Source organism: Leucoraja erinacea, chromosome 6, assembly GCF_028641065.1.
Source record: "Leucoraja erinacea ecotype New England chromosome 6, Leri_hhj_1, whole genome shotgun sequence".
NCBI lineage: Eukaryota > Metazoa > Chordata > Chondrichthyes > Rajiformes > Rajidae > Leucoraja > Leucoraja erinaceus.
In genome coordinates, this window is record NC_073382.1 from 47768973 (window position 1) to 47794576 (window position 25604).

Consider the following 25604-nt stretch of genomic DNA (forward strand, 5'->3'; position numbering starts at 1 on the left):
TGGAGTAAATAGATAGGTGATGTTATTTGTCAGGCCCCTTCTTCAGCGATTCATGTTCTCCAGAGATGCTGCCTGACCCACTGAATTACTCCAGCACTTTGTGTCTATCTCTAGTAGCAATTAAACTTTAATTAGTAGATAGGGCTTAATGACCACTAAACCCTATTTGAGGTGGCTACTAAATGACCGTAAATGATATCAGTGAGTAATCAGTGCTGCTAATGAATAATTAGTTTGTGCACTAAGCATTAAAAAAAAGTTCCTTAATAAAGAAATGATTTAATTATATAAACAAAGATTAGTTGGGTTATTGTTGTAGTGATATTCTATATTGCCTTTTAGAGCAGACATTTCAATAACCCAATTATGTGACTGCTAGTTATTTTATAATATATTAACAATATGTGAACTTCTAAAAGGGGGGAAAATGAAAGTCAAAAGGATTCTTCTAACAAATGTTACTCGTTTGTCAATTATCCTTCTCCAATTCATGACATTTCCCAGGGAAATTAGACAATGTGGCAGATCTCAAAAATGATCAGAAAATGTTTGACTCTCAAATGAAAAAAGCCATAGATCAAAATCTACATTGGTTAATCCTGATTTATGACATTCACTAAATGGTGAGGTTTTTTTTTTTAACTGATGCAGTAAAATCTATTGTCATTTTGGAAGATTTTATGTCATCTTATGGTAACATTTATATTAGTGCTACATTGTAGGAATCAATAGCACATAAAATGAATAAACTCTTATGTCTAAATGTTGCACAAACATTTAGCTTTCAATGTCGACTCTGTATCTGACCAAATTCATAGCTTTATTTTTTTTAATTTGGTATGCACTGATATGCTTTCACTTTCAGTATTATTCACTGTTAGCTTGATTTTTCCAAGTCATAAAAATCATCGACGATATATTACATACATTTTTTATGTTTATACTTCTTGGCTAAACTCTGTGAGGATAGTTTAATATTTGCCTCTTAGCTTAAACCCTACTATTTAACATCTAATTCCACAATGAAATCCTCAAATATTGTATTATAGTTCATTCTCCATCTAGTTTAGATTAGTCTAGTTACTTTTCTCTATGTCCTATCAATGGTTTTAACACTTGGTAACCAGAATCATGCACAACAAAGTTTAGTGTGGTCTGATCAATGCTATTACTCTGTGTTTATAGTTATGATTATTCTTTTATATTTCTACTTCCCAGATAGACATCAATATCCTCAAATTAATACCATAATACCACGACATAAGAGCAGAATTAGGCTAATCAGCCCATCGTCTAATCTGCCATTCAATCATTGCTTATTAAATTGCATTCATTTTCTTAATTAATACTTCCAAATAATATACATTTTAGATATTAATAATAAACATTTTCATATTCAAGATCACCATCATTTAAACTCACTACTGGTTTAACTTTCCAGATAAAATTTGTTTCAGCAATTCATTAAATGGTACCTAACCCCGCCCAGTCTGTAATATTAATATTTTAAATTGGTCTATTTAGTGTATGTTTAGTTTTTTCCTGAAATTCGTTCATTTTGAAGGTGTTTGATCAATCATGCCTACAGTATTGCAATCACGGTTTGCTCGCTGATGTTTCACACCCTGTTTCTTTCCCCGTAAAAGAACAATTTTACTTCTTTGGAGCTATTCGTAAGTAATTCAATTAATTGACAGTTGTTGTATTAATGGCTCATTCACATTGAATAATAATCTAAAAGGTGTTAGAGTTCAAAGATCTGAATTCCCTGCTCGTCACCTCCATCTTTATCATCTCCTTCACACCAGACGTTTGACAGACCAACATGTCAGAGATCAATGGCTCATAGATCTCATCTGGAAGAACTCACAAAACTGTCTACCATGCAAGATCTGTTCAGCCATGGACTGATCCCTGCTGAATGAATTACTGACGCCCTGTCTCATTGCCAATGAACTGAAGCCTGTATTCCCACAGCCATTTGATCTTTTCTCCAGTGTCAGCAAATTAACATCATCAACGTGGCTGCTTTAATTAATTGTGCTCTAACAGGAAAACTATTCTGAGGCAGGAGTGCGGAATATAGTGGTAATGATTGAATGCAAAGTAAAATAATCATAAAAGTCAACTTATGCCCTTCCAATCAGCTTTGTGTCTGACCTCCCATCCACCTCATTGGCCCTTAATCAGACTTTTTACAACGACCATGCTATATCATGCACTAAATGCTATATTTTTATCCTTTATCTGTGTGCTGTTTAACAATTTGGGACTTGAATCATGAAAAATTGTGCCTAAACATGGCGACTCTTCTATACTGTCTCTGTGTATTATTCCCATTCACTTGTACTTAACTAAGATTGTGCTGATGTACAATAATACTTTTACTGAACTGTATGCAAAAAGGAATTTCACTGTATCTCAGTACACGTGACATTCAACAAAGTACCATTGAACCTGTAGACAGTTTGATTGTATTCATACATACTCTTTTTAATGACGATAGCACACAAACAAAAACTTTTCACTGTACCTTAGACTTCAGAGATACAGTGTGGAAACAGGTCTTTCGGCCCACCGAGTCTGTGCCAACCGTCAATCATCCCGTACACTAGCACTAGCCTTACACACTAGGGACAATTTACAATTTACAGAAGTCAATTAGCCTACAAACCTGCACGTCTTTGGAGTGTGGGATGGTACCTGACCATCTGGACAAAACACACATAGCCACAGGGAGAACATACAAACTCCGTACAGACAGCACCTGTAGTCAGGATCGAACACAGGTCTCTGGCGCTGTAAGGCAGCAACTCTACCGCTGCGGCACCATGCCGCTTTCAGTAAACGTGACAATAATAAACTAAACTAACACGTTTTTGCTTCAGCTAAACCAATTTTGGATGGTGGTAGATTTTGAGAAATCGTGCTGAAAAGACGTGAATTTTCCACTGTGTGATAGGAAATCTAAACCCATGCTGTACCTGCAACGTGTTTTCCTGTATATCCTAATTCAACTTAACCTACTTCAATGAGGTAAACAATTAAGAGATTGACACTAAACTTAAAATGATTGTTCAAGAATATTTACTATTCCTTTGGTACAGATGCCCAGGTGAGTACAGGCATAAAGCACAGAGAGCAGTGGCATGTTTCAAAATGTTTAGTGTTCTGCACCTGGTAACTTGTTTTGAGGAGTTATGGGTGGGAAGGATTAAGGAGTAGATTGCTCGGGTATTCTAAAGGGGCATCACATACATGCACACAGAAAGCTCAAATATCTGTTTCATTCTGAAAACTTGGAAAATTATCTCGGCATTATCTCGATTCTGTAAACTTGGAAAATGTCTTAGTCTTGGAAATGGTGCTTAATTTAAAACATACTAAAATCAGATAGAGTCAGAGAGTCACAGAGCAATGCAACATGGCAACAGGCATTTGGGCCCCATCTTGTCCATGGCAACCAAGTTGGCATATTGGCACATTTGCCTGCATTTGGCTGAATAGCCCTCCAACAGGTTTTCCTCCACCTGGAACATCAAGGAAAAGAAAGATAACGGAAATATGCTTACTTTGATTTGCTGGTGGGATTAACAATTTTTTTTTTTTTAAACTGGAGCTCAAAAGCCATTGTTTCTCGTGGCAAATTTCTACAGTTGAAAGCACACGACCTTATCTGAAAGAGTAATAATTTGGATAAATTAATTTCACTAGTGAGCTGATTGTTTTAATCATTAATTGAACCAGCATAACTATTTGACACTATTGATAAATTATTTTGGTTTCTGAACACATATTCTTTTGGGCCTCTTCTCATCATTCCGTAATTGAGTACCAGTTTCATCAGTGACCTGATTGTTTTAGTCGTGAATTGAATCTGCATAACTATTTGACATTATTAACCCATTATTTAGCTCCTGAACGTATATATATATATATATATATATATATATATTGAGTACCAGTTCTCAACATTAGTTTAGTTTAAGGTAGACAAAAATGCTGGAGAAACTCAGTGGGTGAGGCAGCATTTATGGAGCGAAGGAATGGGTGACGTTTCGGATTGACACCCTTCTTCAGACTGATGTGGGGGGGGGGGGGGGGGGGGGGGGGGGGGAAGAAGAAAGGAAGAGGCGGAGACAGTGGGCTGTGGGAGAGCTGGGAAGGGGAGGGGAAGGGAGGGAGAAGCAAGGACTGCCTGAAATTAGAGGTCAATGTTTATACCGCTGGGATGTAAACTACCCAAGCGAAATATGAGGTGCTGCTCCTCCAATTTGCGGTGGGACTCACTCTGGCGATGGAGCAGCCCCAGGACAGAAAGGTCGGATTCGGAATGGGAGGGGGAGTTGAAGTGCTGAGCCACAGGGAGATCAGGTTGGTTAATGCGAACCGTGCGGAAGTATTGGGCGAAGCGATGGCCAAGCCTACGCTTGGACTCACCGATGTAGTGCAGTTGACACCTAGAGCAGCAGATGCAATAGATAAGGTTGGAGGAGGTGCAGGTGAACCTCTGCCTCACCTGGAAAGACTGCTTGGGTCCTTGAATGTAGTCAAGGGGGAAGGTAAAGCCACAAGTGTAGCATTTCCTGCGGTTGCAAGGGAAAGTACCAGGGGAGGGGTTGGTTTGGGTGGGAAGGGACGAATTGACCAGGTAGTTACGGAGGGAGCGGTCTCTGCGGAAAGCCGAAAGGGAAGGCGATGGTAAGAAGTGGCCAGTGTTGGGATCCCGTTGGAGGTGGCAAAAATGTCGGAGGATTATCTGTTGTATGTGACGGCTGCTAGGGTGGAAGGTGAGGGCAAGGGGGACTCTGTCCTTGTTACAAGTGGGGAGATGGGAAGTGAGAGCAGAGTTGCGGGGTATAGTGGAGACCCTCGTGAGAGCCTCATCTATAGTCGAAGAGGGGAACCCCCTAAAGAATGAGGACATCTCCGATGCCCTGGTTTGGAACACTTCATCCTGAGTGCAGATGCGGCGTAGATGGAGGAATTGGGAGTCAGTGGGTTTGTAGTAGATGTCGGTCAGTAGTCAGTTACCTGCGATGGAGATAGTGAGGTCTAGAAACGGTAGGGAGATGTTGGAAATGGTCCAGCTAATTTGAGTGCCGGATGGAAGTTAGGGATGAAATGGATGATGTCAGTGAGTTCTGCATGGGCGCAGGAAGTAGCACCAATGCAGTCATCATTGTAGCGGAGGTAAAGTTCGGGGCTAGGGCCACGGTATGCCACGAAGAAGGACTATTCGACGTACCTTACAAAGAGGCAGGCATAGCTGGGGCCTATGCGCGTGCCCATAGCTACTCCTTGGATTTGAAGGAAATGGGAGGAGTCAAAGGAAAAGTTGTTGAGGGTAAGGACCAGCTCTGCTAGGTGGAGGAGATTATCAGTAGACGGGGATTGGTTGGTTCTGCGGTCAAGGAAGAAACGGAGGGCTTGAAGACCCTCCTGGTGGGGGATGGAGGTGTTGAGTGACTGGACACCCATAGTGAAGGTGAGAGAGTGGGGGCTTGGAAAACGGAAGTCATGGAGGAGACTAAGAGCGTGTGAGGTATCTTCGACATAGGTAGGGGTGATAGGATGGAGTCGAGGTATGTGGAAATAAGTTCGGTGAGACAAGAACAAACAGAAACAATGGGTCTGCCAGGACAGTCAGGTTTGTGGATTTTGGAGAGAAGGTAAAATCGGGCCATGCGGGGCTGGGAAACGATGAGGTTGGAGGCTTGGGAGGGCAGGGAGCCGGAAGTGAAGTCAGTGATGGTGCTTGAGATAATGGCCTGGTGCTCGTCATGGTCCAAGGATCATGGTCCAAGGATAAGTAGGAGGAGGTGTCTGACCTCAGAGCGATAGAGATCAGCGCGCCAGACTACCACGGCAGGTTTGATCACCCAGTCTGGGTTGTTGCAGAGTGAGTGGAGGGCTGTACGTTCGGGGGGGTTAGAATGAGTAAGGGGAGTGAAGAAGTTGAGGTAGTTGATGTCCCGCCGGCAGTTTAAAATAATGGATGACTCCCATGGCTATCTGGACTACTCTTCTTCCCACCCTGCTTCCTGTAAGGACTCTATCCCCTACTCCTAATTCCTCCGTCTACGCCGCATCTGCACCCAGGATGAGGTATTCCAAACCAGGGCATCGGAGATGTCCTTATTCATTAGGGAACGGGGGTTCCCCTCTTCAACTATAGATGAGGCTCTCACCAGGGTCTCTTCTATATCCCGTAACTCTGCTCTCACTCCCCATCCCCCCACTCGTAACAAGGGCAGAGTCCCCCTAGTCCTCACCTTCCACCCTACCAGCCGTCACATACAACAGATAATCCTCTGACATTTTCACCACCTCCAACGGGATCCCACCACTGGCCACATCTTCCCATCTCCTCCCCTTTCAGCTTTCCGCAAAGACCGCTCCCTCCGTAATTCCCTGGCCAATTTGTCCCTTCCCACCCAAACCCTCCCCTGGTAATTTCCCTTGCAACCGCAGGAAATGCTACACTTGTCGTTTTACCTCCCCCCTTGACTCCATCCAAGGACCCAAAGAGTCATTCCAGGTGAGGCAGAGGTTCACCTGCACCTCCTCCAACCTCATCTATTGCATCCCCTGCTCTAGGTGTCAGCTGCTCTACATCGGTGAGACCAAGCGCAGGCTTGGCGATCACTTCGCCCAACACCTCCGCTCATTTCGCATTAACCAACCTGATCTCCCGGTGGCTCAGCACTTCAACTCTCCATCCCATTCCGAATCCGACCTTTCTGTCCTGGGGCTGCTCCATGGTCAGAGTGAGTCCCACCGCAAATTGGAGGAGTAGCACCTCATATTTTGCTTGGGTAGTTTACATCCCAGCTGTATGAACATTGACTTTTCAAATTTCAGGTAGTCCTTGCTTTCTCCCTCCTTCCCTTCCCCTTCCCAGCTCTCTCACAGCCCACTCTCCGCTTTTCCTGTCTTCTTCCCGCGCCCCCTCCCCCACATAAATCTGAAGAAGTGTCACGACCCGAAATGACACCTATTCCATCGCTCCATATGTGCTGCCTCACACCCACCGAGTTTCTTCATATTTTTGTCTACCGTCGATTTTTCCAGCATCTGCACTTCTTTCTTAAACATTAGTTTAGTTTAGAGATACAGCACGGAAACAGGCCCCTAGGCCCACAGAGTCCGCGCTGACTAGCGCCTCCCGCACACTAATGCAACACTATACACACTAGAGACAATTTACACTTAACCAATTAACCAACAAACCAGTACGTCTTTGGATTAGAAATGACAGGAAGTTCAGAACAAGAAATTCAGGGAATTACTTAATAATTGATTAGCCAAATAATGTCAATTTTTAAAGAGAATTCTCCACGAAAGTTTGAAAATCTTTTATATATATATATATATATATATGTGGCCATTTTTCAGGGTTTTATTCAATTGGTTGTTTTGATTGAATGAGGGACCCAGCCTGTGGGGGGCGCCAAGAGAACAAAGATGCACCATGGGGGACTACATTGAACACTTGTAACTTTGTTGGTGCCCTATACGTGGCAACTCATTGCATACTTTGTGTATGGTTTGTAAAATAAAGAATTTCATTGTGACATGTCACATGTGAAAAGAAAGTATCATTCATTCATTCTGAGTTTATAAATTGCTGATCTGAGCGAAAATAGACACAGAGTACCGGAGTGACTCAGCAGGTCAGGCAGCATCTGTGGAGAAAAAGGATGGGTGAGGTTTTGCGTTGGGACCCTTCCTCAGATTGCTGTTCTGAGCGATGTGCCAAGATGCCGGCACATTTTGCCGGCTTAGCTGACTACAGTCCCACGGGTTGACTGGATTGTTGGTAAATCTATCCTGTGGATAATGTAATAAACTAGAGGGCCATCTTCCAGAGTCTGTGATTAAAGTGAATCTTTAAAAAACAATCTGATTGAATGTATTGAAGAGAGCTCGCATAGAGTCATATAGCACGGAAACAGGCCCTTCGGCCCAACTTGCTCAACAAGTCTGATCTATTCCCACATGCTTGTGTTTACCCATATCCCTCTAAATCTTTCCTATCCATGTACCTGCCCAAATGTCTTTTCAATTTTGTTATAGTACCTGCCTTAACTACTTCCTCTGGCAGCTTATTCCATATACCCACCACCATGGGCACTTCAGCCCACTGAGTCCACGACAACCATCAATCACCTGTACTCCAGTTCTATGTCCTACATACTGGGGGCAATTTACAGTACGCAATTAACCTATAAACCTGCACATCTTTGGGACGTGGGAGGAAACCGGAGCACCCGGAGAAAACCCACAGTCATTGGGCAGCATGGTGGCGCAGAGGTGGAGTTGCTGCCTTACAGCGCCAGAGACCTGGGTTCGATCCTGACTATGGTTGCTGTGTGTACGGAGTTTGTACGTTCTCTTCGTAACTGCGTGGGTTTTCGCCGAGATCTTCAGTTTCTTCCCACACTCCAAAGACGTACAGGTATGTGGGGTAATTGGCTTGGTGTATGTGTAAAATTGTCCCTAGTGTGTTGGATGGGGATCGCTGGTTAGTGCGGACACGGTGGGCCGAAGGGCTTGTTTCCGCACTGTATCTCTAAACTAAAACTCTAAACACAGGGAAAAGGTACAAACTGCATACAGATAGCACCCGAGGTCCAGATAGAACCCAGGTCTCTAGCGCTGTGAGGCTGCAACTCTAGCGCTGTGAGGCTGCAACTCTACCGCTGTGAGGCTGCAACTCTACCGCTGTGAGGCTGCAACTCTACCGCTGTGAGGCTGCAACTCTACCGCTGTGAGGCTGCAACTCTACCGCTGTGAGGCTGCAACTCTACCGCTGTGAGGCTGCAACTCTAGCGCTGTGAGGCTGCAACTATACTGTGAGGCTGCAACTATACCGCTGTGAGGCTGCAACTCTACCGCTGTGAGGCTGCAACTCTACTGCTGAGCAAATGTGCCACCTATTATCTGTGCAGGCTTATCTGCACCTTTGTAAAAGTTGTACTTCTGTTTTCTATTAAATACATTTCTCTCACCTTAAACGTATGTCCTATCATTCAATTCCCCTACTCTGTGTAAAGAACTCTGTTATTTCACCCTTTCTATTCCTCTCATGATCTTGTACACCTCAAAAAGATCACCCACAGCTTATTGGGCTCCAAGGAATACAGTCGCAGCCTGCCCAGCATCTCTCAATAGCGCAGGCTGTCAAGTCTTGGCAACATCCTCATAAATCTTCTCTGCACTCTCCCTTTTATTTGGATAACATTCCTCCCTCAGTCTTGATCACCTATAAAAAATAAACATACATCTAATTGCCAGATTTAGTTTGTTTGCTGACATAAGCCAGGGATCATGTTGAAACTTACCAAATAATGAAAGGCCTACATAGAGTGGATGCGGAGAGGACATTTCTAGTAATGGGAGAGTCTAGGATCTGAGGGCACAGCCTCAGAATTAAAGGACGTACCTTTAGAATGGAGATAAGGAGGAATTTCTTCAGCCAGAGGGTGATAAATCTGCGGAATTGATTGCCACGGACGGTTATGGAGGCCAAGTTATTGGCTATTTTTAAAGTGGAGATTGATACATTTTTGATTAGTAAGGGTGTCAAACGTTATGAGAAGGCAGGAGAGTGTGGTTGAGAGGGAAAGGTAGATCAGCCATGAATGAATGGCGGAGTAGAATGGCGGAGTAGATTTTCTCATCTCATCATCATAGAGTACAGAGGAGATTTTGAATGTTGCCTGGGTTTCAACAACTAAGTTACAGAGATAGGTTGAATAAGTTAGGTCTGGAGCGCAGAAGTTAAGGGGGGGAGGATGAGAGGGATAGAGAGTTGATGTGGCTTTTCCCTTTGAGAATTGGGAGATTCAGAGGACATGACTTCAGAATTAAGGGACAGAAGTTTAGGGGTAATATGAGGGGGAACTTCTTTACGCAGAGAGTGGTGGCGGTGTGGAATGAGCTCCCAGTGGAAGTGGTGGAGGCAGGTTCATTGGTATCATTTAAAAATAAATTGGATAGGCATATGGATGAGAAGGGAATGGAGGGTTATGGTACGAGTGCAGGCAGGTGGGACCAAAGGGGAAAAAAAAAATTGGCATGGACTTGTAGGGCCTGTTTCGGTGCTGTAATTGTTATATGGTTATATGGTTAGATTCGATGGGCCAATTGGCATAATTCTGCTCCTGTATCTTATGATCTTATGGGTACTATGCAACTTAACTCTACTCCATTACGAACATTGGACTTCGTTCCTGGAACTATTGTGCTACAATGCAGAGAACTATATTCTGCATTCTGTATCTTGCCCTTTTCTCTACCAATTGCACTTAAGTTTGGCTCGTTTTTTTATGTGATCTGTTTGGATAGCATATAAAACAAAATTCTTCACTTCACCTCGGTACACATGACAATAATAAACTTAAAACTAAAAATCCCAAAATAGGATTTATGAATAATACTTAAAAAAAAAAGGAAAGTTGGAGAGAGAAAAATGTTCAACCTGTTTCAGGGAACAATAAAAGCACGCTGGATCAAAAAGCCTGCAGTGTATCACGAAGACTGATGATTTTATCATTCTAGATAATAGGTGGCACAGTGGTAGAGCTGCTGCCTCACAACACAAGAGACCTGGGTTCTATCCTGAACCTGGTTGCAGCCTGAGTGGAGTTTGTACATTCTCCCTGCGACCATGTGGGTTTTCTCTGGATCCTCCGGTTTCCTCCCACATCCCAAAGACATGCGGGTTTATACGTTAATTGGCTTCTGCAAATTGCTCCTGGTATAGTATAGGTTATCGATGGTTGGTGTTAGCTCGGTGGGCTGAAGGGCCTGTATTCACAGTGTATTTCTAAACCAAGCTAGAAGTTCTTTCTTGTTTAGACATGCAGCATGGAAACAGGCCCTTCAGCCCACTGAGTCCATGCCGACCACTCATCACAATTCTCATCCATTTAATGTTCAGCATCTACAATAGCGTTATATTTCTTAAAGTCCATTTTCAAATAGTGAAACTCACCTTTGTAAAAAGCAACAGATCGAACAAAAATCTGTGGTTCAAGTCCATTTGAGCAGTGCTGAACGTTGTCTCTTTCCATCTTCTCCGAAACATAACAGTCAATAGTAAAACACAGAGGTGCTGGACTAACACAGTAGGTCAGGCACATCTCTGGAGGGGAGGATATAGATGGGTGACGTTTCGGGTCGGAACCCTTCTTCAGTTAATAGGGTGCGGCGCTGACATTTGTTGGATAAACCAAAGTGCCTCATAGTCAATTAATGAGTTTTCAAGTGCCAGCAAAGTTTTAATGTAGGAAAACAGCAGCAAACGTGCGCAAAGCAAAGTCACGCAAATTGCAATAAGGTGAGTGATCAATTAAACTATTTCACTCATGTTGATTGAGATATAAATGCTGGTCAGAGCACCTGGTCTATTCTGAATTGTGCTGTGGGATATTTTACATCAGTCAAGCAGCAGAGTAATGCTGCGGTAGAGATGCTGCCCGACAGCGCCAGAGACTCGCCTGACCACGAGTGCTGTTTGTACGGAGTTTGCACGTTCTTGATGTGACCGCGTGGGTTTCCTCCCACATCCCAAAGATGTGCAGGTTTGTAGGTTAATTGGCTTCAGTAAAATTGTACTTAGTGTGTAGGATTGTGCTAGTGTATGAGGTGATCGCTAATCAGCGCAGTATCAATGGGCCGAAGGGCCTGTTTCTACGTTGTATCTCTAATGTCTAAAGACACTCACTCCAAGAGAGCTACTACATCAAAATGTTAATTTGTAGATGGCACCTCAATAACACAAGCTTCCTTAGTACCACACTGAAATTCAGCCAAGATTTAATGCCCGAGTCCAGATCTTGGAATTTTGGAAGCTTTTACTTCACAACTTCCTAAATTCACAGTATATTTTAGAAGGAAATACATAGAACAGTACAGCACTGATACAGGCATTTAGGCCCACGTCTTCTTCAGACTGAAGAAGGGTCACAACCCGAAAAGTCACCTATCCTTTTTCTCTGGTGATGCTGCCTGACCCGCTGAGTTACTTCAACACTTTGTATCTTGCTTTGGCATAATCCAGCATCTGCAGTTCTTTGCTTCTATGTCACCTATCCATATAACCATATAACAATTACAGCACGGAAACAGGCCATCTCGACCCTTCTAGTCCGTGCCGAACACATATTCTCCCCTAGTCCCATATACCTGCGCTCAGACCATAACCTTCCATTCCCTTCCCGTCCATATAACTATCCAATTTATTTTTAAATGATAAAAACGAACCTGCCTCCACCACCTTCACTGGAAGCTCATTCCACACAGCCACCACTCTCTGAGTAAAGACGTTCCCTCTCATGTTACCCCTAAACTTCAGTCCCTTAATTCTCAAGTCATGTCCCTTGTTTGAAACTTCCCTACTCTCAGTGGGAAAAGCTTTTCCACGTCAACTCTGTCTATCCCTCTCATCATTTTAAAAACCTCTATCAAGTCCCCCCTTAACCGTCTGCTCTCCAAAGAATAAAGCCCTACCTTGTTCAACCTTTCTCTGTAACTTAGTTGCTGAAACCCAGGCAACATTCTAGTAAATCTCCTCTGTACTCTCTCTATTTTGTTGACATCCTTACAATAATTAGGCGACCAAAATTGTACTCCAGAATTGGCCTCACCAATGCCTTGTACAATTTTAACATTACATCTCAACTGGAGTGGAATGCTGGAGTATCCACGTGGAGTGCTGGAGTAACTCAGTAAGTCAGGCAGCATCTCCAGAGAAAAAGGATAGGTGATCTTTTGGGTCGGGACCCTTTTTCAGTATGAAGTCACCCGACCCCAAATGTTACCGATTCCTTCTTCTCAGGAGATGCTGCATGACATGCTGAGTTACTCCAGCACTTTGTGCTTATTTATGCATAAATGACACTTCGGGTTGGGTCGGGGCCTTTCTTCAGACTGCATGCTAGGAGTTCTGTAATTGAAATGTTGGCCTCTGCTTGAATAACATTTTATTCTCACCAATTCCAATCAAAAATTGGCCCCAAATTTCAACACCTGTGATCATTTGTAATTATTGCTGTAAGGATGCGACTCCTCGTAGGAAAGGAGGTGCTAATGCTTTTCTCATCTACTCCAAGCAACACGAGTGCATCTGCAAATGACAAGCTTGCCCTCTAATGGACACTGAGACAAACTAAAGTGAAGTTTGGACATGGATTTTTTTTTAAACTCTTGCCCTGCCACTACCATTGCCAAGTAGCCTGGGAGCCACAGGATATTAGCATCCCACAGGGATCATCTTCAATGGTGGAGCATTTATTTTAAAGATACAGCAAGGAAATAGGCTCTTCGGCCCAATGAGTCAGTGCCGACCATTGATCAACTAGTTCTATGTAGAACTGAACTAGTTCACACTAGTTCCATGTAGAAACAAGGAATGCATATGTTGGGCTACAGAAAGAGACACAAAGTGCTGGAGTAATTCAGCAGATCAGGCTGCATCTCTGGAGAACATGGATAGGTGATGTTTTGGGTCGGGACAAAAGAAAAGTCCTGACCCGAAACGTCGCCTCTTCATGTTCTCCTGAGGTGCTGCTTGACCCGCTGAGTTACTCTATCACACTAGTTATATGTTATCTCACTTTCTCATCCACTCCCAACAAAGTGGGGACAATTTACAGAGAGCCAATTAACATACAATCCCGCACATCTTTAGGACGTGAGTGGAAACCAGAGTACCCGGAGGAAACTCACAAGGTCACAAGGAGAGAATGCAAACTCCTAACAGCCAACACCTGAGGTCAGGAGCAAACCCAGGTCTCTGGCGCTGTGAGACAGCAGGTTTACCAGCTGCGCCACCACGTCACCCTGTACTGCCTATAGAATCATTACATCACTAAGAAACGCCTGTAAAACCACCAGCTTCCGAGGAGCGATCAAATTAGACCTACTCCCTGCCTAGTTACCCGTAACAATGGATTTTATTTTATCTAATTTATCTAATGCATCTCATTTTGTTTTTAAAACAAGGATTGAGCCAGTGAATTTGAGATTCTAACTGAAAAAATATTCTGGATTCTGAGGCCTGAAAGGCTGATCAGCCATGATTACATTGAATGGTGGTGCTGGCTCGAAGGGCCGAATGGCCTACTGGTTCCTTGTTCTGTAGTCCCGTCACCTTAAATCCATGTCTCCAATACTCAACCCTTCTATCAATGGGAAGTTTGCCCCCCACGTCCTGGCAATACCTTCATAAATCTTCTCTGCACTCTTTCCAGCCTCCCTTCCATTTTCTCATCTGCACTTCATGCTGCTTCAGCAAGGCCACCAGCATAATCAAGGACAAGTCTCACCCTTCGATCCATTAAGTCCATGCTGACCATTGATCACCCATATACTAGTTCTATGTTATCACAGTTCCACACCCTATACACTAGGGGCAATTGACGGAAGCCTATTAAACAAAAAATCTGTACATCTTCAGGAGGTGGGAGGAAGCCAGAGCATCTGGAGAAAACCCACGCGGTCACAGGGAGAACGTACAAAGTCCACACAGACAGCACCCGTAGTCGGGATCAGATCTGGGTCTCCGGCGCCGAGGCAGCAGCTTTACCGCTGCACCACTGTGCCTCCCTAGATGAAGAATGCTTTCTCCGACGCAAGTCATCATTGGAATTTTTCACTTCAGAGGGCGATGGATGTTGAGACGTTAAAGGTATTTATGGGCTGAGGCAGTTAAGTTGTTGGACTAGAGTTATGGGGAAGGGGCGGTAAATCGAGTTGAGGGTGAAGATCAGATCAGCGGGAATGTTATTGAATGGTGGGGCAGGCCCAGTGCACAGTGTGACCGACCCCTGCTCTTATTTCTTATGTTCTTCCAGAGCCACAAATCTAGATAAAACATACACCATTCTATTTAAGAGCAAATAAAGTACTGACCATTATTATCTAATCTTACAGAATGCAGTGATTAGTTTAGTTATACAGCATGGGACACAGGCCCTTCGGCCCACTGAGTCCGTCCCAACCAGTGATCCCCTACACACTAGGGACAGTTTTATCAATTTTACAGAAGCCAATTAACCCACAAACCTGCACGCTTTTTGAATGTGGGAGGAAACCCGAGCACTCAGAGAAAACCCATGCAGGTCACAGGAAGAATGTACAAACTATGTACAGACAGCACCGGTACACAGGATTGAACCAGTGTCCCTGGCACTGTAAGGCAGCAACTCTACCGCTGTGCCACTGTACCGTCCCTAGTGTTAAGTAATGGACGGCTGCAGGTATGGTATTGCCGTTTCAAAAGAGAGAAAAAGATAGATCAGGTAATGCGGGCGAGTTAGTCGAGCAATGAAAACCAATTACTATGAATAAATTCTGAGGAACAACATTATTCTCCAATTAGAAAGGCAATAAAGTTTAATCGGGAAAATTGGGCATAAATTTGTTAAAGAAAGTTCATACCTGTTTAACAATTGAGGAGGTAAGAAGTTTGGTGAGATTAGTTCATTTGATATCATCGACATGGATTTTAAAATGAGTCTAACATTGATAAGAAAATAAAAACCATGGAATCAAAGGGATCCAATGATGGTTTAAACAGAAAACAAAGGTCAATGGTGCTTCAACAAGAAGGCAGGTGCAAGCAGTTAAATTCTGGGGAATTTAATTGCAGGTTACTGGCTTTTCATGGCATTTGTTCATCAGTTGGACTTGAATGTTAGGGGCAAGGTGAAGTGCAAATTATATCAAATTGGCTGGGCGGATAATGGAGATCTACAAATCAATAAACGGAGCAGGTGGACCAAAAATAAAAGATAATGACAAATAGAGTTCAATCCAGAGAAGTTTGAGGGAATTCATTTAGAAAAGGCAAACAAGAGAATATCATTCATTTGGTCTGTTCCTTTTAATACCTCTAGTTTCCCTCTCCCCTGACTCAGTCTGAAGAAGGGACTTGACCCAAAATGTCACCCATTCCTTCTCTCCAGAGATGCTGCCTGCCCCACTGAGTTACTCCAGCTTTGTGTGTCCATCTCCAGTGTAAACCAGCATCTGCAGTTCCTTGCTACACAATATACCTGGCAGCTATAGGGAAATATAGAGGAACAAAGAGCATATATCCTTAAGGAGCAGGGCAGGTGGATGAAGTGATTAAGAAGGTTTGGGGAATATTTGCTTGTATTGATTGCACAGATCATAAGAACAGGAAAGGTCATGCCTGCTAGTATAAAACACCAGACAATGGATACGTGAGAATTCAGGCCATCACAGTAAGGGGTACAATTAGACAAGAGATACAGCACGGAAACAGGGCCTTTGGCCCATCGAGTCCGTGCTGAGCAACGCTTATGCTGTACACTAACAGTATCCTACTTAGAGTTGAGAATTTCAGTACGAGGGATGTTTTTAACCAGGCAGGTTATTTTCTCTTGGACAAGGGAAGAACACATTTAATTGAGATACAGTGCCCTTCATAATGTTTGGGATAAAGACCCATCATCTATTTATTTGCCTCTGTACTCCACAATTTGAGATTTGTAATAGAGAAAAAAAAAAAAAAAAAAAAATCACATGTGGTTAAAGTGCACACTGTCAGATTTTATTAAAGGCCATTTTTTAATACATTTAGGTTTCACCATTACAGCAGTGTTTATACATAGTCCCCCCATTTCAGGGGACCATCATGTTTGGGACACAGCAATGTCATGTAAATGAAAGTAGTCACGTTCAGTATTTTAATGTGTAGTGTCAAGCGCCATAATTGAAATAATTTTGATGTGTCATATAAGACACATTTTTGTTTCTTCAGGGAAGAAAGATATTTAAATACATTTTTGGTCTCCTAATTTGAGAAAGGACATTCTTGCTATTGAGGGAGTGCAGCGTACGTTCATCAGGTTGATTCCTGGGATGGCGAGACTGGCATCTGATGAAAGAATGGATCGACTGGGCTTATATTCACTGGAATTTAGAAGGATGAGAGGATATCTTATAGAAACATATAAACTTCTTAAGGGATTGGACAGGCTAGATGCAGGAAAAATGTTCCGCATTTTGGAGGAGTCCAGAACTAGGGGTCACATTTTATGGATAGGACTGAGATGAGGAAAAACGTTTTCACCCAGAGAGTTGTGAATCTGTGGAATTCTACTGCATCAGAAGGCAGTGGAGGCCAATTCACTGGATGTTTTCAAGAAAGAGTTAGAGAAAAGCTCTCAGGGCTAATGGAATCAAGGGAAATGGAGAGAAAGCAGGAATGAGGTATTGATTTTGGATGATCAGCCATGATCATATTGAATGGCAGTGCTGGCTCGAAGGGCACACTACTCCTGCACATATTTTCTATGTCTGTCACAATAGGAATAAATGTCCTGGAGTTTTGATAGACTACATAACCTAGTCACTTTTTTCTTTAAATCTTGTACAAGTTGTGTAGAAAGGAACTGTAGATGCTATCTACAGGAGATTGAGCAACTTAGTGGGACAGGCAGCATCTCTGGAGAAAAAGGATGGGTGATGTTTCGGGTTGGGACATCTGAAAAAGGGTCCCGACCCAAAACGTCACCATCCTTTTTCTCCAAAGATGCTGCCTGACCCGCAGCATTTTGTGTCGATCTTCTGCACAAGTCCATTGTTATATTAGTTATGAATGTGTGTCTAAGAAACAGAACTAGTGTCGTAAATCATAGATGTAGGTCTCATTAGAAACATAGAGAATAACAAAGCTTGTGGAAGTTGCTTTATTTTAACAAAATTAACAATTTTCTCCAAATACAATTGCATTTTCTTCTAATTCAAGACTTCACAACAAAGTTCAAATACATTTGTTATATACGTTTCCATTTCACTTGTTTTGAAACAAACAGACGTAAATAACTTGGTGGTCACGAAGAAAACAATTCAGAAAACAAATCTGGCCTTGAAAAATTATTGTAAGTAAATTCCAAATGAAGCCTGCACACAGCAGCGTCTCATGCACAAAAACACGGTGAGATTGAGGACAACAGTGACATTTGCTAACAATCCCATCCAACTCAACATCTCTCACTTCCTCCCTCACCAATAAAGGCATCAGAGCGGAGTTTCCTCCAACCTTACAAAAATAGACATTAACTATATATTAAAGGAAAGTCACCACCACCAAATCTCTCAACCATGATACCTTCACAACGCAAAGGTATGACTGCCTAACTCTCTTACTACAAAGACACATATTGGGCAGTACCTACTGTATAAAAAGTGCAATGTTTAAAGGCTATGATCGCTGTGAATTTCCATATTTAAAACACGCATGTTACCGACTTAACACAAATAATTTCCATTTCTCAGTGAGGCAGTCGTCTGCAAAGCTCATGGTTCAAATTCACTTACATAGCAGCTGATCTTCAATAGGTATGTGACCAATTACTAACATAGAAAACACCTGATACACTCCTCGTTTAAGCTTTGTATATATGAAATTAGCTAGGTACACAATCCATCTTGCGTTACTTTCAAAAATATAATCTTCACTGTGAAAACTCATTGATATCAGACTCCTTCTGGAAAATGAGGAATTTCTGATTAAAGCTCGCCTGGTCAAATATAAACATTCTATTTGGTGGTAGATTTCTATCTACAACTGTTAAAAAACATATTTGGGACACAGAACCATGAGTCATGCCTAATTTAAGAAATATGTGGCCCTGCCCAAAATAATAATTCTCTATCTTTTGCCCCGCTTGTTGCCGGCTGGTGGTTTCTTCAGTTGTAGGAGCTGTCCCCCTACAAGATTGCTGCTAAGACCTGATGTTGAAGGATTGGACACACCAAAGGTCAGACCAGCAGACGCTGTGATCCCAGGGTTATTGAAGTTAAATCCAGTTGTAGTTGAGCTGCCAAAACCTTGCACATGAAAATAAAAAAAACAAAAACTACTCATAAAAAAACTTTCTTGCATCTGTTTTCCCCAAACTGCAGGCATATAAGAAGCAAAAATAACACCCCCGTGTTGAATGCACTCTTGTTATAGAACAAACTGGTGATGCGTTTCTAAAATGAAATAAAAGCAGTCGGATGTGCTTTCTCTCCATATTACACAAAATAATTTAAGAGTTTAAATGCCCAAAATAGTTTTTGAACAGCAATTACAGTTGATAAGTTGTGTCATTTTCAAAACTATCAGTGCCATATTGAACAGTCTTTCGTGCAAGATTTCAAATTAGACAGCACGGCAATTTTCGCACCGAGATTCATTCCAAATATTAAGAGTGCATTTCTAATCATTTACTCGCCTCTTAAGAGTTCAAAATTAATCTGAAGAATAGTAAAATGCATTCATTATTTAATTAACTCAAAATAAATGGTTTGAATACATTTGTTAAAACCAAGAAGGAAGGAACTTTGTGTGATTTTAACCATTAAATTTTGAAAGCAATTCCTATTGACGTCAATTACATTTCCAGCTCCCTCAGATTATGCATAACTATCATTAGTGGGTGGCTTTGTTTCAAGACGATGGTAGAATATTATTTTCAAGTATTAATAAGTACTATAGGTGGGCGATGATAATGCTGGGGAAGGAAGTTAACCAAGAGAAAAGTAATTGTGCACAAAATCACGAGAGGAATAGAACGGGTATACACACAGTCTTTTGCCCATAGTTGGGGAATCAGGAACCAGCGGTTCAAGGTGATGGGGGAGGGGGAAGATTTAATAGGAACTGGAAGAGTCATTTCGTCACACAAAGAATGGTGGGTGTATGGAACGAGCTGCCGGAAGAGGCAATTAAAGCAGGTACAATCTCAATGTTCAAGAAACATTTAGACAAGTTTAGGACAAGTTTAAGAGGGATATGGGCCAAATGCAGGCAGGTGGGACTATTGTACATGGGACATGTTGGCAAGTTGGGCCAAATGGCCTGCTTCCATGCTGTAAGACTATGGCTCTAAATCACACACAACTGCAAGAAAATAAACAAGTTTACATAAACAGAAACACCAATGCGCACAATTAATTTCCTTAAATGAAAAGAACTGAAATTTTAAAAAACAGGAAAGTAATATTAAAACCAGTAAATAATCATTGTGATATTTGTAAAAGAAAATGGTTCTCACACACATATAGTGGTATCACTAATTAGCCATGACACTCGGGTTAAAGCATTTGACCCATCTGTGTTTTATTCTTACAAAATAAACACAGCTCCATGTGGGTTTTCAATTTTCATCACTCAAACTGACTAGATAAACTTCCTCCAAGTAAGACCAATGATAGGCAATAGCAGGTGACCAGAAAACAAAGAAAACTATGTGACAAAAATCCTAATTAAAAAACAAAACTAATAACATGTTAAAATCACAGCATTAGTTGTAACTGGTTGACTTTGTATAAACTCATGTAACTGTTAAGTCCACAAAGATCAAATTGGATCACTTTGAGCGGCACACAGTGGCGCAGCTGCTGTCGACCGGGACCCGGGTTCGATCCTGACCTCACATGATGTCCGTGTGGAGTTTGCACGTGCTCCTTGTGACCTCAAAAATGTGTGGGTTTTTAGGTTGATTGCCCCTGTAAATTGCCCCTAATGTGTGGAGTGGATGTGACAGTAGGATAACATAGAACTAGTGTGAACAGGTGATGGTCGGCGTGGACTCGGTGGGCCAAAGGGCCTATTTCCATGCTGCATCTCTAAACTAAACATCTTTGCTCTTAACCATAAAGAAAACGACAAATGTTATTTGCATTGCCAGCCATAAAAAGTATTCTTTCAAAACAATAAATGCTATTCATTGAGATATGATTCCTAAACAGTGAAGCTCTAAGATAAATGGATCAGCTAATTTTGCCAAGAACACCGGAATTTCTATATCAACACTAAATCGTTTGGGTGTCTAAAGAGATATTTCCAATGACAAAAATGATTATGCTGCACATTTAGTATCTTCTGACTAAATTCAAAAGTAAAATCAATATCATTTAACAAAGCTGATTTGACAGCTATTTCTAAAAAATAAAAAAAATAACTTTTTAGTTTTAAGGTATTTGTTTAATGTGTGTCAGGAGCATAATCCAGATTTAATGCATTCGAATAGAGATTAGAGATTCCAGAAAGATGTTATACGAAATCCTAACATATTTGCTCTAGAATAGATAAAATGCTTATTGAAAACTAAAAAAGTTCTGGTAAAATAGGAAGAAATGAATCTTGGTGCATTATACATAATTCTATTCTTCCTGACCTGCTACTGCTTCAAGTGGAGTCAATTAGCTTAGCCATCAGTTACAACTACCACATATATTTATTCTATTAATACACACAATTTAGTTACTCTGTGATACTTCATTGTTATGCATCATTTATTTACCTCATGATCAACTACAAACAGGTACGAGTACTGTTTTTAAGCCAAGAGAAACAAAACATTGTTATAAAATATTTCTGGTTTTAGATGGGAGCAGACAGGAAGAAAATAAAAAGGTGAATAATTTTAAAACATGGAATTTAAGGAATCTTTTGTATTTTGATAGAAATATATAAAATTATCAAATGCATAGAAAGGGTAAGCAGTTCCCCAAGATGGAAAACAAATACATACTAGAGGGTACAGCTTTAAGGAGAGAGGGGGGCAAAGTTTAAAGGAAATATTCAGTGCAAGTTAAAAAAACAAACAGGCTGGTGCGTGCCTGCAACCCACGTTGTGGTGGATGCAGATACAATGGTGGCATTTTGGATAGGCACATGGATATGCAGGGAATGGATTATGTGCAGATAGATAAGAAATGGTCTTGACATTATGTTCAGTAAAAAACATTGTAGGAACTGTTCTTGTGAGTATTGTTGCATGTTCTACGATTATTTTTGCAGTTACATTATAGAATAGCAGTAAAGGTACTTTTGAAATTTGAGTTTTATTGCTTCAATAGTTGTCATTTGTTTCAAAGTTGTTGTACGAATTGAAAACTATATAGAAAACCCACCTCAGGGTGGTGATTTCTTTCTGCATAATGCTCTAATGGAAATTAAGTGATTTTTTTTCAAAAAAACAAAACAAATTAGAGCAACATATGACTTTTGTGTGTGAGGGACTCTTCCTCATAGCTATTTAATATTGAAAAGTCGTGGAAGATAGGTTGTTACCAGAATAGTGCACAACAATTTTGCACAATCTTCTGTGTCCACCAGTCACTCAGTTTCACCAATTGAGCCTTCCAGATTTTCAACCATAAAAAATAAGACACATTTTTCTATTAAACTGAGGGTTTCCATTGAAGAACAACTACTAACCCGCCAAGCTTCAACAGGAGGCCAGATACAATATGACAAGTTCAGCTATAAATTAGATGTATAATGAGGGATAACATCTGAGAGCTTCAAATTTTCAACATAATGGGAAGCCCAGACTATAACACTAGTATGGATGTGGTTAAAATAATGTTCTCATAGATATTCTATCATTACATATCATTTATTCCTATGAATAGCAATGCCTAAATGATTCTTTAAATCTTTCCAATATCACCACGGACCAACAACACCAGACACCTGATTCAATGCTGTTTATTTTAGTTTGGAGATACAGGGTGGAAACAGAACCGTTCGGCCCACCGAGTCCACACCGACCAGTGATCCCCCCCGCACACTAACACCATTCTTCGCACACTGGGGATAATTTACAATTTTTCCCCAAAGTCAATTAACCTACAAATCTGTACATCTTTGGAGTGTGGGAGGAAACTGGAGCACCCAGGGAAAATCCGCACAGGTCATGGGGAGAATGTAAAAACTCCGTACAGACAGCACCTGTAGTCAGGATCGAACCCAGGTCTCTGGAGCTGTAAGGTGGCTACCGCTGTGTCACCGTACTACCCCTAAAAATATTTTCTAATGTTCTGTTTAAAATGCCAACTGAGGAGACGAAGAGGATAATATTCTCTTTAGATTTTCAGAATTTATCAGTCAGGTGTTTGGCTGAAGGGCCCGTTTCTGTGTGCATCACTCAACTAAACTAAATAACTTTGCTCGATGCACCCTTTATGAAAATAGTGAGTGTATGGAATGAGCTGCCAGAGGAGGTAGTTGAGACTGCTACTATCGCAATATCTAAGAAACATTTAGACAGGTACATGGATAGAGGGATATGGGCCAAACGCAGGCAGGTGGGACTAGTACAGATGGGGCATGTCGGGCGGTGTGGGCAAGTTGGGCCGAGGGGCCTGTGTCCACGTTGTATGCCTCTAGCTCTCAACCACAAAGAAAATACCGTGTTATTTGTATTCCAACTCCATAAAGTACTTTTTCAACACAAATATGATTCAGTGAGATAAAGTGAAACTATGATTCCTAAACCGTGAAGCACAATGGTAAATGGTTCCATTAATTTTGGACACCCATATGAATTTCATTCTCACTTAAGTGAGAGTAGATAGGAATTGCAACAAAGAAACAGGGTCTTTGGTTAACATTTCCTGTTAAGCATTCATCATAAGCACCGGCCCTAATTCCAAAACAAATTAAGGAAAACATACGAGTCTTTTGCTTGTCCAGTTCATATATACACGTGGAAGATAGATACAAAATGCAGGAGTAACTCAGCGGATCAGGCAGCATCACCGGCGAGAAGAAATAGGTGACGTTTCAGCTCGGAATCCTTCTTCAGATTGAAAGATAGAGGTGTGAGGGGTGTGGAAACTGGGGGGGTGAGAAAGGCCAGAACAAATCAAGGCCAGCAACAGATGACCTCAGGAAGGGTGGAGTACATAATAGCCCATTGACGGCTGGGGAAGATGTGATGATGAGAGGGATACAAGGATACAAAAAGTGAAACTAGTAGGGTGGGGGTGGGAATGCAGGAGTTACTTGAAATTAGAGAAATCAACGTTCATACCGCTGGATTGTAAACTGGCCAAGTCAAATATGAGGTGCAGTTCCTACAATTTGCACGTGGCCTCACTGACAGTGGAGGAGGTACAGGACAGGAAGGTCAGTATTGGAATGGGAGTTAAAATGTTCGACAACCGGGAGATCACGTAGGTCAAGGCAGATGGAGCGCAACTGTTACATATGTACTATATCCTCACTTGTATATGTTAATTTGTAAATTTCTACATATATCATTTACCTAAATCCAGAAATTGAACGTATAGATTGGAAAAAGCCAATGGTTAAGGATTCGAAACCACACCATAGAACCATGAGATAGTTCAGATAACCAGAACTCCAGCATCTCCACCATTGGCAAGATTATGATTACTAATCCAATATAAATACCCTGCCAAATGGACAAAGCCAAGCATTTTCTAGGAGCCATAAATCTTGCATCCTGCATCTGACAGAATCTCAGATTTTGCATTGGCATCTTTATGATATAAACTGTGCCTAGATCTTTCAGATGATACTATTCTACTGGAGAGAAGATGTGTGTATTTATCATCAATGCAATGCAACATCAATAGCAATCAAAATGCAGAGTACAATTGCAGATGAACAACGTTAAAGCATGATCTTTGGTATGTATTTTTCACTTTTTTCATTAGTACATCTAGAGTACGAGTACATCTTTGCAGTGCGCTCTTGATCAGTTGGCCAGGTGGGCTGAGCAATGGTTGATGGAATTTAATACAGAGAAACACGAGGTTGCATTTTGGGAAGTCCAACATGGGCAGGACCTACACTGTGATATGGTAGGACTCTGGAGAGTGTTGTAGAGCAGAGGGATCTAGGAGTGCAGGTACATAGTTCTTTGAAAGTAGCTTTACAAATATATAAGGTGGTCAAAAATTATTCCCGCACATTGGCCCTCATCAGTCAGGGTATTGAGTATAGGTCATGTTGCAGTTGTATAAGACATTGGTGAGGCCAAATTTAGAGTACTGTGTTCGGTTTTGGGCACCATGTTATAGGAAAGGTGTTGTCAAGCTGGGAATGGGTTAAAAGAAGATTTACGAGGATGTTGCCAAGACTAGAGGGCCTGAGCTATATGCCCCTGTCTCACTTAGGAATCCTGAACGGAAACCTCTGGAGACTTCGTGCCCCACCCAAGGTGTCAGGTTTTGTCAGTCTCCTACCTGCTTCCACTACCTGCAACCTCCAGCAACCACCTGCAACCTCCGGGAACCGCACGGAAACCTTGGGTGGAGCGCAAAGTCTCCAGAGGTTTCCGTTCAGGTTTCCTAAGTGGGACAGGGACAATAGGGAGAGGTTGAGCAGGTTAGGACTCTATTACTTGGAGTGCAAGAGGATGAGAAGTGATCTGATAAAGGTGTATAATATTATGAGAGGAATAGATTGGGTAAACGCAGAGTTTCATGCACAGGTAGGGGAATCGAGAACCAGAGGACATAGGTTTAAGGTGAGGGGGGGGGGGGGTGAAGAATTAATTGGAACCCAAAACCTTATTTTACACAAAGGCTGGTAGCTGTATGAAATGAGCTGCTGGAGGTGGTAGTTGAGGCAGGTACCATCGCAAAGTTTAGGAAACATTTAGACAGGTACATGGAAGGGACCGGTTTCGAGAGATATGGGCCAAATGCAGGCAGGTGGGATTATTGTAGAAGGGACATGTTGGTCAGTGTGGGCAAGTTGGGCCGAAGGTCCTGTTTCTATGTTGTATGACTCTATAACTCGATCATGTCTG

The 25604-nt window shown here is 41.8% G+C and overlaps 1 protein-coding gene across 6 annotated transcripts in view; it reads right to left on the reverse strand.

Annotated features, from left to right (window-relative positions):
- Positions 1-3635: 3635 nt before the first annotated feature.
- nup58 (nucleoporin 58) overlaps positions 3636-25604 on the reverse strand; it is a 58803-nt gene continuing 36834 nt past the window's right edge. For 5 of the 6 annotated variants that reach the window (XM_055636938.1, XM_055636937.1, XM_055636934.1 and 2 more), the window contains one exon: positions 17716-18873. In XM_055636938.1, the coding sequence (XP_055492913.1) occupies positions 18695-18873 (179 nt within the window). In that variant the 3' untranslated portion in view covers positions 17716-18694. Of the gene's footprint in view, positions 3677-17715; positions 18874-25604 lie in introns of those variants that run through there. The other variant, XM_055636940.1, reaches the window with a different exon arrangement.